We start from the raw sequence: 12,946 nt of genomic DNA on the forward strand, positions 1-12,946 counted from the left end.
ACTCATTTTCAAAATGAGAAATTTCTTTCTTACCTCCCACCCCAATCCTTACCCCACCACCCACCCCGCCATGGCCCTCACCCCCACACATTTTTTTTATTTCATATACTTTATTTTTCTTTTATAAAAAGCTTATAAAAAAGGTGAATTTTTTTTCTTACCTCCCATTCCGATCCCTACCCCAACCCCCACCATACCTCCCCTAAAAAAATCAATTTCATATATTTTGCGTTTATAAAATTTTATAAAAAATAGAAAAAAAAATCTTACCCCCAATCCACCCAGAAATTTCAATTTCAAATATTTTACTTTTATAAAAAATTTATAAAAAATGATTTTTTTTTTCTTACCCCCACCCCACGCTTCTCCGACCCTCCCCCCCCCCCCCCCCCCAATTTCAATTTTCATATATATTACTTCTATAAAAAAATTATAAATAATGAAAAAGAATTTCTGTTCCCCCACCCCACCCCCTCCCCTACCTCCACACCCCTCCCCCCCAAAAAAAAATCAATTTCATATATTTTACTTTTATAAAAAAATTATAAAAAATGAAAAAAAAAAATCTTACCCCCACCCCCACCCCTCACCCTTGAAATTTATATGAAAAAATTAATTTAACTTGGCAAAAAAAAAAAATTATAAACATACACTTGAAATAATATTACACTTGTATAATATGGGTTAACCCATAACTAACACAGCCATTTATCACCCAACTCATATTTACCCAAATAAAATATGAGCGGTTTGAAACCCAACCCATTTTTGTTCAAACCATTTTCAACCAAATCAAATCCAAGCAAACCCACCCATTTGCCACCCCTAATCTCCATCTTTCCTAAATTTTCTCATTAATCTCTCTAATTCATATATCTAATTAAATTAATTAATTAGTAAACCCTTATTCATTTTCCCAACTTTCCAAACTCAGGCGTTTCAATCAGAAAATTAAAAATATTTTCCTGGATAGCAAACACACCAAAGTATAAAGGTCAATATACAGTAGCTAATTAATGATCAAAAGAATACAGAACATTTTGTCCTCGAAAGACTAGTTAAATATGTAAAGCGCACATTTCCTAGGACACTGGCTTTCGCTTTTTGTTGTCAATAAAGTAATTCTGGCTCTATTTTCTACTTTTTTAAGTTCTTAATCCCATGCGGTTCTAAATTAATAGTATTAAACTTAAACATAAAGTATAAGTAAGACATATCCTCGCTTATATAGAATTAAAAAAACTACATATGTATATTTAGACTGGATAAAAAATTGTTTTCATGAGTACAGATTAAAATTTTCAAAGGAACGAACCACTTTGATTAGCTGTAGCACTTCAAATTGAACTGTACCATCAATATTCTATTTGCTTCATTATTTAGGTTCAATCACTGAGTTTAAAATAATCAATTAATCTAAACAATATTATAGTGGTGCTAATAGTGACAAAGGTTGTGAAAGGGGAGGAGATGGTAGTGATGGAAGAAGAAGGGAAAGAGAGGGGTAAATGGGTTAGAGTGGTTAGGTGACATGCCATGTGGTGTCCACCTCACCGAGTTGTCAGCGTCATGTTAGATCTCATGTCCACCTTGGACAATTTTAACGGAAGTAGGGTATATTTGAATTCAAAATATAACAAAGAGGTATATTTGGACCCAAAGTATAACGGAAAGGGTATATTTGAACTCAAAGTATAACGATGGGTATATTTAACTCTTTTCTAATAATACAGGGGTATATTTAACCCTTTTCTAATAGTACAGAGGTATATTTGACCCTTTTCCGTTTATTTAAAGTGCATATTCAGTTATTCCTTTTATATCATATCTGTGGCTGCGCCTTGAATACCAGATTAATTAACTATTCTTTTCTCTAAAAATATTTTTTTTGGTGCAAAACCTCCTTGGAGTATCTACTTATAACTTATGAATGTAACTCATTGGTCTAGTTTTGAATTTTAAGTCACCTCAAAGTTTATCAACATACAATAATTTCGTAATGATCCGCCATCAAAGTGAAAGTTGACACCTCTATGTGTTTAGTCATAATTTGATTTTAAATTTTAAATTTTACTTTTAATGAGATAATTTATAGTCACACTAATATTTTAACTTGTTTTGGACAATAAAATTCAAAAATCTTCATTCTATTCTTAAATTTTATACCCAATCAAATTCCTTCACATAAATAGAGACAAAGAGAGTCTTACATTTGCTTTCACATGAAAATGTACGTAAAAAGAGAAAATAAAAACATGATGTACATGATAATTTTCCTATATAAGTGAGTATAATAGGATACTTTTATGTACAATATATGTCCAAAAGGACACTAGTACACCATCTAGTAACACCATTGGAACATTATAGACGTAATACCCATGAAAGGAGGTAAATAAAGTAAAACACTATTCACATGGTGCCTCGAGTTTGGTCTTTGTGTTAACTTGTTTGCCTCTAAGTAAATGGTATTGATCTAAAGTAGCTTATTTATGAAAGGATGACATTCGTGTGTTATTATGTGTGTGTTCAAGGATATATGAAACCTATTGATGTGCATGCAAAAAAGAGAGATCCAATAACATTTTCCGTAAAAATCTGCTATCCAATATTGAGCTTTAGCATATGTAATAATCAATAAATCATAGAGTAATAGACTTAATTAAATATTGGCTGCTTTGTTTTGCATGTAAAAGAATAGCGAATTGTTACACATTATCTAAGTGTGAATTTTGTCTACCCATCACAAATGTAAAATGTCATATGTGTTTGGTACTTACATCAAGTTAATAAATATTCCTTCGTTTTTTTTTACTTGGTCCTTGTTGACTTGATATTTCCCTTAAGAAAGTATTTATTAGGGGTATATTTTACTAAATTAACCTTATTAATTATATTTTAAAAATTTAAGTTTGACTATTAGTACTTTATGTAGTTACTTAATGATAAGGGTAATATTGAAAGAAAATAATAAATCTCTCTTGATTTGCTAAAATAGACAAATAAAGAATGATCTATTTTGGTATAAGAAAAGTAAAAGGAATATATAACATGTATTTATACATATACTCTTAATATTAAATTGTGATTAATTATATGAATTATCACCTTATTAAATTACTTAATTATAATAGATTTGAAAGTTTAATATAAACATGGTATGGATAATTACGTACCCTTCAACAGGTTCAAATGGAACATATATGGAGTAAATCAGACTCAGGGGAGTCAGGGCCTACTAAAGTTTGAGCACGTGTTGTGTTATACGCGTCACTTTGAAAATTTCCATTACCCCACGATATTTAATGACTTTTCAACATAGCATGCAATTTAATATGAAAGAATGGGCCTTTTACGGAGTTGTTGATGAGGTATAAATAATCAGGAATTTTTATTCATTGTAGCTTCTTTTAAGACCTAATTATTAATATTAATTATCTTTTTATTTAAATATATTTAGTAGTTAATTAATTTTTTTAAATTACAAATGGTAACTATATCAAAAATATATATCCAAACACATATGTCTTTCTTTTTTCCCAATCACTACCCATTTCAAATTTTCATTTCTCAAAATCCTAAAAAATTTCTCTCCCCTTCTCTCAACCACCACACCATGGCCGCGCCTCTCTCTCTGCCGCCCCTCTCTCTCTTCTCCCCTCTCCCTATGTGCTCACCCTCTCTCTCTTTTCACTCTATCCGGTGAGGCATGACACAGATCTGGCCGTGTGTATTGGTGGCGGCGATGGCACTGGTTTTGAGATAGCGACGGAGAAGATGACGTGGAGGTGGAGAGATTAGGGTTTTGGTGGTGGAAAGATTAGGGTTTTTTGGTGGTGGTAGTGCTTTAGATTTGGGTTTTTGGTGGTGGTGGTGTTTCAGATTAGGATTTTGGTGGTGGTGGAGAGATTAGGGTTTTTGGTGGTGGTAGTGTCTCAGATCTGGCCGTGTGTATTTGTTAAAAGCCAAATACAAATACATTCAAACATCTACATCTCACAAATACATTGTTTTTGAATGTATTTGTATTTTTTGAGTGTATTTTTTAGTGTAATTTGTTAATAGCCAAACACACTGTTTTTGAATGTATTTGTCATGCATTTGAATTTTTTTTGTCTTGTATCTGAATGTATTTGTTGAAATCCATTCAAATACATGAAAATTTGAATATATTTGGCTTCATATGTAGTTGGAATGTACACAATGTATTTGAAATACATAAAAAAAACCCACTGAAATACATCAAAAATAAACAAAAAAAAAATCAATAAAATACATAAAAAAATCACTAAAATACATAAAAAAAAACCCACTGAAATACATCAAAGCAAAAAAAAAAAATCACTAAAATACATCAAAAAAATATATTAATATCTAATTTAATAGCTCCACTGTTAAAGGCTAGAATCAAGGATCTTTTTTTTTTTTTAACCATGTTCTCATGTATTTGTTGGCAACAAATATACGCGAAAACATACACTGTTTTGCTAAAATATAATTACAAATGGTAATATTTAAAAGGATAGCTACAAATGATAGAAAGCTATAATAAGATAGTCATTTAAGTAAGTTTGTCAAATAATAAACCATGGAAGACAACCTTTCCAACCAAGCTAATCTTGCAAAATGTGTAAGAGGTGTGACTCAATGACCAAATTGCCCTCAATCTTTTCTTGAAATGACACTAAGCAGCCATTGAAACCAACCTTTATTATTTATTATATATAGAAAAATCACCTTCCTTTGGAAGAAATATAATAATTTCTTGAAAATCTTATAAGATTTGTTTTTTTTCTTTTTCTTTTGATAAACAATCTGAACTTTAGCTGAGTTCGAATTCTTGAAAAATATAACAAGATTTTTCGTTTTCCTTTTTTGAGCGATCAAAAATAAATTAATTATTACTCCTATGCATTCAAGATTATTACGTATATCTCAATTCATCCCTGTTCTGGACCTTCCAGTACTTCATTGAAATCTTCTTATTTATTCTGTGATATAAGTGTGTGAAAAATAAACAAGTCAATTTAAGTAAAAAAGAAGGTAATACTGATAAGTGATAATAAAAGCAATAGAGAATGCTTCCTGTGGAGGATGTTGAGTTTCATTCGAAGGAAAAGAAAGTGGGGGAATATCAGTCAAAGCTTAAGCTAATCTAGCAGTCAAGGGCATTTACTTGGCCAAAATCATCACATGATAAAATTCTAAACGACTTGTCATTCACGATAATTCATCCTTTATTTAGTCATCACTCGTGAGTTAGACGATATTCAGGGTTAAGAGTAATAACCTGTTTGATCAAGCTTTTTACAAAATTAAAATTGTTTAAATAAGTGTTTGTTTTGATGAATTGAGGTGTTTGGTCAATTTTTTAACAAAAAAATTACTACTAAATGTTTTTGAGTTATAACATACGTTGATTTTCAAAAGCTGAAAAAGTAAATTTTTCCCAAAAGCGCTTTTAAAACCTAGGCCAAATATAAATTATTGCTCCAAGATTACAAAAATATCTATAAATTAATTAATCAAACACAAATTATTATTCTAGCTAAAAATACTTTTTTAAAAAACACTTTTAATAATTTCTTTTTCTTTCAAATAAGCATATTTGAAACTTTAGTCAAACAAACCATAAGTCAGGTTGATATTTAGCCTAGTGGGTTTGGTCTATGATGGCCAATAGTGGTCTAGTTCCATAAGGCCATACTGCGAAAATAGGTGAAAGAGGGGGTCCAAACTGCACTAAATCTTTGTTCAGGTCCCAATTTATGTACTGTATTATTCCCCCACCTAATGTTTGCATCAGTTTTTTGTTTCTGGTGTGCTAGTTTGACCAACTTTCATAATTAGATGGGAGATGTGGATTAATTTATTTGAATAAAATAGAATCTAAATATTATTAAAAAACATATTGCACGTTGTAATTTCACTATTTTATTAGAGCACACCTAATTTTCAATTATATCATAATTTCACCTAATTTAACCATCAAAAAGCAATATGTGACAGCCTCTTCGAGACATAGTGAATATAGTATTTCTTGACTCTTTTTACTACAATTAACCTATCATTTTAAGACATGGCAAATAGCTATAGAAATTACAATGCCATGTAGTATTTCGTTGAAAACATTAAGAGCTTCTCGTTAAGTCTCTAATTTAAATGTTTTAAGTTCTCTTTGTAATTATTCTCAACCAAATTGCGACTACTTCAGTTAATTTGAAGTTGGAACTTGGAAGTCTTCTCACTTCACATGTATTTATATTAAGAGAATGCTTGTACATATAAATAGTTCAATTAAGTGTTTAGTAAGAGAAACATACGGCAATAATAGTGAAAGGTTATATGAAAAGAACTTGTTTAAACACTAAAGTACAAATCATTTGTTACCTATGAAACTCAATAGAAGATAGTGCTTCAACGTGGTTTGCAAGATGGGAATAAGCCCATGAAATTTTCTTATTTATTTATTCTTTAAAAAACCAAAAATATCTAATATAGTATATAGTCTCGAAATTCATGAAAATACAATTTTTTTTGATAAATATCCAAAAGAAAAAACGAAAAAATATATCCAAATGTAAAGAAATTTCTAGAACAATAGCATATGTATGCATTATTCAAATACTTCAAATAAAATTCTAAAAAGAAATTAATTATTAGATATTTGAATTTTGAGGGATGGACAATTTAAGACGTGAGCGAATGAGATAAGTGCTTTGGATTTGATAGTTCATTTTGGACGACCAAAGATGTACCTCTGTAGTTAGCATCTTTGTTAAGTGGAAATGTGTTAATTAGACCCTTTATGATTTGAATAAAAAAAAACTGATTCTATAAAAAATTATTGTGTATTATCTAAAAAAAAATACGTATAAGAATAAAGGTATTTTTTAAAGTATAAAATTACTCCCTACATTTTAATTTAAGTGTCTTATTTTAACTAGACACGTAGTTTAAGAAACTAAGAAAGACTTTTGAATCTTGTGATTTTAAATTAAAGATGTACAGTGCTTTAATTCTTGTGTCTATAAATTTTGATGTTTGAATTATCAAAGAGACACTCTTTTTGGGACATATAAAAAAGGAAAATAAGAGATTTATGACCCGTTTGGCAGTGAGAATTTTTCATTTTTTTCCAAAAAATTATTTTACTTTATTTGAAAATCGACGTTTGGCATGAAATCAAGTTGTATTTGGAATGTGAAAAACACTTAAAACCTAGATTTTACTTTTTTTCACTTTTTTTTTTATTATCAATACATTCAAATAACTGTATATTATTTGTATTCTAAATAAACTGAAAAATATTTGGTTTTCACGGCCAAACGCCAAGTTAAATTAAAATGAAATAAAAATAATTTTGCATTCCTTTTTTAAGAATGGCGAGGGATAAAAAAAAAAAAAGAGGAGGAGGAGGATACGAGTGTTCTGATTTAAAATTTGAAAATTTTGAAAAGCAATCGGCGCTTAGATGGTCCCACCTACTCATTTTATGCGCGCTTTTCAACTTAGTACCGTAACACTAACTGAAATAAAATTGTGAGAACTGAAGAGGCGATTTGCTTCACACCAAAAGCACTCACATTTGCTTTCTCATATGATTGCTACACTCAAAATGCTAACGGCCATGAATGAGCTGTAGAATCAGATTTAACATTTCACCACAGTAAAGGTAAAGATGCAATTCGATCCCCTTTTTTATTTTTGACTTTGAATTCCATTTAGAATGAATAAATATTTATCAAAATTAAAGATAATGGTCAAAAACACGCATGAGCTATTTTTTTTCCGTGAGTTTCACACCTCATTTATCAACTGTTCCATTTTGCTACCTGAACTATCACAATCTATGTATTAGAATACACCTAGTTGACTAGACGGTGATAATTCAGGTAGGAAATATAGAGATATGTTTGAATACAAACCTAAACTTGAGTTGTATTTTAATACATAGATGATAATTGTTCAGGTAGGAAAAAGGAACAACTGATAGTTGAGTTGAGGTGTGAAATTCGCGAAAAAAATGATGATTCAGGTGTGTTTTTGACCATTAATTCTTAAAACTAGTAATAACTATTTGTTTGATCAATTGGTATTGGTTTGGATTGCAGAAAAATGGAGGCAGTGAAGAAAGCATATGCAGAGATAATTTTGAACATGGCAAAAGAGGCGGCAGCTCGTGTAATGACATCGGAGAAGAAAGCCCTTAAATATCAGCAGGATTTGCATTCCACGAAAGAGGAAGCCCTTCGAATGTTGCTTCGTTTGAAATCAATGACTGATGCTAAGGTAGTAACTTGACTTGTGAATATTCTATTAAGCTGCCTACTTGTTTGGTTGTTTTGAGTTTTGTTTGGTTTGATGACTTATCCTGTCTCTTTGTTTGTATTGAATTTAACTTTTGTTTCTGAAGCAACTTCTATACATTAAATGTCATTGTTATTAAAACATTGGAAAAGGATTAAAATGCCCTTTAACGTATTAGAAATTGCTCAAAAATGCTGTCCTTTTACCTAATGGGTCAAATTTGCCCTCCTTCTGCCTGTTGGATAAAAAATGCCCAACATATTAGAAATGACTCAATTTTGCCCCTCCTTCCACCTATTTAAATCCAATAGGTGGTTTCTAATAATTTCAGGAAACTAAGTTCAATACTGGCTACGATATTGTTGCTTTCTTCAGCTTTGTCATGCTTTATATAATATTTTGCCATGGCTTCTTTACTTCCATTTTTCTTTTCCGGACTGCTTTGGGGGTAAGGTCTGAGTACACTCTATGCCCAGACCCCAATTGTGGGATTACACTTGGTATGTTGCTGTACGTTCAATTACTGTGAAAAATGAACTTAAATTTTGGTATATTCGAGATATTCTACAAGATTAGATGCAGTTAAATGTGGTGTGCTTGACTTTTTGTGCTGTCTCTACTACGAAATTGAATGCTTTTTCAACAGGGACATTAGATTTTTCTTTGGGATATTCCAGAAGTTCTTTGTATAATGAGTGATCCATGAGTTTTATCTGTCTTTAAGACTATAGGAGAGTATTGGTATAGTTTTCTCCATCTCTTTTATTGTACAAGGCACTTGAACAAAGGTTTCTACCGTTAAACATTACAATTATTTGCTTCTGTTAGTTCTCACATGTTTTTAATTCAACCAATATATATTGCTGCTGTTATTTTGTGTGTTTTATTGTATATAGTCCTACTACCAGCTATACGATTGGTAGGTTTACTTCGATCATATAGCACTCTCTAAAAGATATGACCTTTATCGAATTCTAAATTTTGTTGAAAATGTTGTTTTATGATGGATAGAACTCATAACAGAGTGAGTGCTGTACCAGCAATATTTATCTCGAAAACATAGTAATTGTAAGTTGCACGCAACTAGTTGTGATGCAGAAGGAAAATAAGAGAAAAGTGGAAGAAATTTTTATAAAGACTTCATTGATTCCAAGACAAGAATTTAAAGCTTACTTCTTTTACAAATATAATCCATTTTCTATAACTAATGGAGTTAAACTACCACAAGTGCCACTAATTAAAATTGTGAGGTGCTAGTAATGTAGCTGGATATTGCTTCTTCCCTTCAGAAATTGGAGACTGGATCAGCATGCAACCAGATATTTTCTATATCTAAGTGAACTGGTATGAAGTGAATAGCTGAAACATTTAGTAAAATAATTGTAGTACATACATTTCTATACATTGGTTTTGTATTCTGGGAAGTGATTTTACTTGAAAGACATGATAGTATACCCTAGCAGGATGCTGATTCCCATATCTCAGTTTAAGAAAGTGGTCTGCCTAACCTTTAATGCAGACAACCGGAGCTGAGAGTTTGTCTCAAAATCAGCAAAGAAGAATTGATGAATTAGAAGCTCAGCTTAATGAAGCCGAACGGCTGATAATTGATCTTAGAGCAGAATTACGTGATTTGCATGAGCAGTTGAATGAGGCGAAGAATAAGCATTTCCATCACCTGAGACCACATGGAAAAGAGGATTTGGTTTGTCGCAACAATAACATGCCCAAGTCAAAGCTAAATAACAAATTAGCTGACATGTCAGACATAACATTGTGCAATTACTCAAAAGACAATCAAAATGAGCCAGAGATTTATCAAAATGGATGGTGTGCAGTGGAGATGAGCTTAGCAGATGAGAGTTTGCATTCTGGAGATGATCCAAGTTTTCCAATTGAAGTTACAAAGGTCACTGAACCAAGTGGACGAGATGCTGGAGCACACAGTGTGCCATCTTCTAAGAAATTAGACGATTTAGTTGACAAGGAACCAGTTAAAGGCCAAGCCTCTAAGCAGCGTCCCTATACTTTCAGAGGAAAAAGGCGAAGAAAGGCTCGATACGGCAAAACCAAAACTAGCTCTTGCTTATTGCCTGTTCGTCGTAGAAGCATTAGGAAAAGACGCGTCAATTACCTGACCGTTAGTTGTCCTGCATTATTGTCACACAGCTCCCATTCTAATCAGCCAATGAGACCTGGTCAGCAATGTCCATCTTTTTCTAATAGCAAGTCCAATACAGTAGAATGTACCGTGAAATCAACTAAATTAGGAGATGAAGGTGGTAGTGCAGAGGGTACTGGTGTTCAAGCGTTATCCTCGGATTTCAATGCAGAAAACAAGGTATGTAGGAATTTTGTATGTGCAGATAATGATGCACATGAGGACAAAGGGTTGATAGATGTTTCAGTGATGGTAGAGGAGGGTAATGGTAAACCATTGCTTAACTTTGGCATCTTACCAGTTGAATCTGTCCTTGGAGTCGCCAAAGAATCTGAAGGAAGTAAGGAATCACCTCTTCAAGGTAACAATAAGACGCATCTCAAGTATACGTTCAGCAGGAAACGTAAGAAGGATAACTTGTTAAACACAAATGAGAACCCTTATCCAGAAAGCTCAATGAAGAAAAGGTCTTCAGAGATAGAAAACATTGATCCAATATTGCAGGATTCAAAGTCAGTAAAAGATTCACCTTTAAGAAGTAAACAGTTGGTGCAGGTTGCTCGTCAGGTTAGTAATAGTAAAACTCAATTTCTATAGTCCATGCTATTTGCTCTGTGACATGAATTATGGTGTCAGTTTATACGTGTTCTGAACTTCTGATGACACATCTAAAATAAGTTTGAGATTTCGACATCCCAATGTATAAGCAAATCCCCTTGGAGCAAGTTAACAGAGTCATTTGATATAGACAAAAAGATCTTTTTGGAAGTAGTAGTGCTTTTAAAAATAAATAAATTATCATCTATGTTCGAATTATTCCCAAATCAGGTCCACATGATACAAAATAATGGAGGTTACATAGAAACTGAGATCATTTAGTTTAAAACTGTTGCAACTTTGAATTTCTCAAGGGAAGCTTTGTGTTTGAAATGAAAGGACCAATCAATTGAAATAGAATCAGAGTTCTGGATGGAAGTCTTCTCAGCTGCTACAACAGTAGCTCATGAAACCATTTTCTGAACTTATAGCTCATGAAACCATTTTCTGAACTTATAGTTCAGTTTTTAGCCATATCTACACTATTGGGTTCATGATTCATCTATTGAAATATAATTGTGCTTTTAGTATTTCTTATATAATACTAGCTCTATTAGAAGTCTGAAATTTCTGACAATTTTTCCTTCAAATTTTGCAGCTTATCTCTCTGTCTGGAAGAAGCTGGTGGCAGTAGTTTTGCAGTCCCTATAGATATTGAAGAACATTGATTTATAAGGAGTTTGAGCAATATATTTGTATATTTATTCAATTTCCTGGTACCACAGCAATGGCTTAATATATAGTTGAAGAGAATTCTTTCCCATCTCCGGCGGATCATTGTAATTATCCAGGCAATATGATAGTTGAGCTGTTTTCTGTGAGTGCGATTATCTATTCCTTTCTTCTTTCTTTAGCATGTGTCATATGTTAAAACAGCTAAATGCCTCTTTGTTTGAGGAAGCAGCAGAATGAGTTTCAACCTACTGCTGTGTATTAGTCAGTTTATATTTAAGCAAAAACTGTCAATGACAAACTGCTTTCGCACAAGCAAACTTGTGAACCTAATCTTTGCAAAGTAGCTTTCCAGATATTCAATCTTACATATTCTCTAGCAAGAATGTCTTCCTATCGGCTTTTTGTTTGTGGAAGAAATCATTAGAATAACAAGAATGATTTTTAACTTATATACACTGTCTATAGAATTTTTGCAATATCATTGTGTTTTAACTAGTTGTAGCCAGTTACCTGTTTATTTTCTAGATTTCTGATCTCATTTATTATGGATATTGTTTAAATAACTTGATTGTGTAGATCTCTGTCACTCTTAATTTACAAAAGTTAAACTTGAAAATTATACTAGAGGGGGAAAGGTCAGGTGTATGCCTCATTTTCATGAGCCTTCCCCTGTTTACCGTCTTGACCATAACCAGCCACCACCGTTTGAAATTTGACCAAATGCCAAAAGTAGCCTCTTTTTCTAAAGGAAACTAGATGGCCCCGTGCTGCGCACGGACCCAACATTTCGGATTATAATGTATCTATGTATATGTAGTTGTGTTTAGATAATGATAATATATATATATATATATATATATGTATATATATACATACTATGTTTAAAATACGATTAATATAACATTGTAGTTTGTGCTCCGTATCTAAAACTTTATTTTATTCATGTTTGCTACGAAAATTTATTAATACTTTTTAAAAGAGAATATTTGTTTAAAAGAAAACTATTTTCTTTTCTTTGAGATAAAATAATAGCAATATTTAAGCATCAGTTGATACTTTCAATTTTAATTCGATTAATTTAAAAGTGTAAAATACTTATTATTTTTATCAAATTTTGATTTGGATAATTCTAATTATTAAATTAATTTTACATGTTTGAAACGAAACAAAGTAGAAATTAATTTTCTATTTAAACGAAGAAAT

At 31.6% G+C, this 12,946-nt stretch overlaps 1 protein-coding gene across 1 annotated transcript; it reads left to right on the plus strand.

Moving 5' to 3' along the window:
• The first annotated feature begins 7,517 nt into the window (after positions 1–7,517).
• Positions 7,518–12,083, plus strand: LOC132624146 (uncharacterized). Its single transcript, XM_060338969.1, has 4 exons — positions 7,518–7,675; positions 8,115–8,292; positions 9,830–11,038; positions 11,667–12,083. The coding sequence occupies exons 2-4, from the start codon at positions 8,119–8,121 to the stop codon at positions 11,700–11,702; spliced, it is 1,419 nt and encodes a 472-aa protein (XP_060194952.1). The 5' UTR covers positions 7,518–7,675; positions 8,115–8,118; the 3' UTR covers positions 11,703–12,083.
• Positions 12,084–12,946: the final 863 nt, after the last annotated feature.

The sequence above is a fragment of the Lycium barbarum genome, chromosome 12 (assembly GCF_019175385.1).
Source record: "Lycium barbarum isolate Lr01 chromosome 12, ASM1917538v2, whole genome shotgun sequence".
Taxonomy (NCBI): Eukaryota; Viridiplantae; Streptophyta; class Magnoliopsida; order Solanales; family Solanaceae; genus Lycium; species Lycium barbarum.

Excerpts from the sequence above, each read along its gene's own strand:
- LOC132624146 (XM_060338969.1), top strand. The coding sequence starts at position 8,119 with ATGGAGGCAGTGAAGAAAGCATATGCAGAGATAATTTTGAACATGGCA. Across the intron at positions 8,293-9,829 it reads AATCAATGACTGATGCTAAG|ACAACCGGAGCTGAGAGTTT; the intron begins GTAGTAACTTGA and ends CCTTTAATGCAG. Across the intron at positions 11,039-11,666 it reads TGGTGCAGGTTGCTCGTCAG|CTTATCTCTCTGTCTGGAAG; the intron begins GTTAGTAATAGT and ends CAAATTTTGCAG.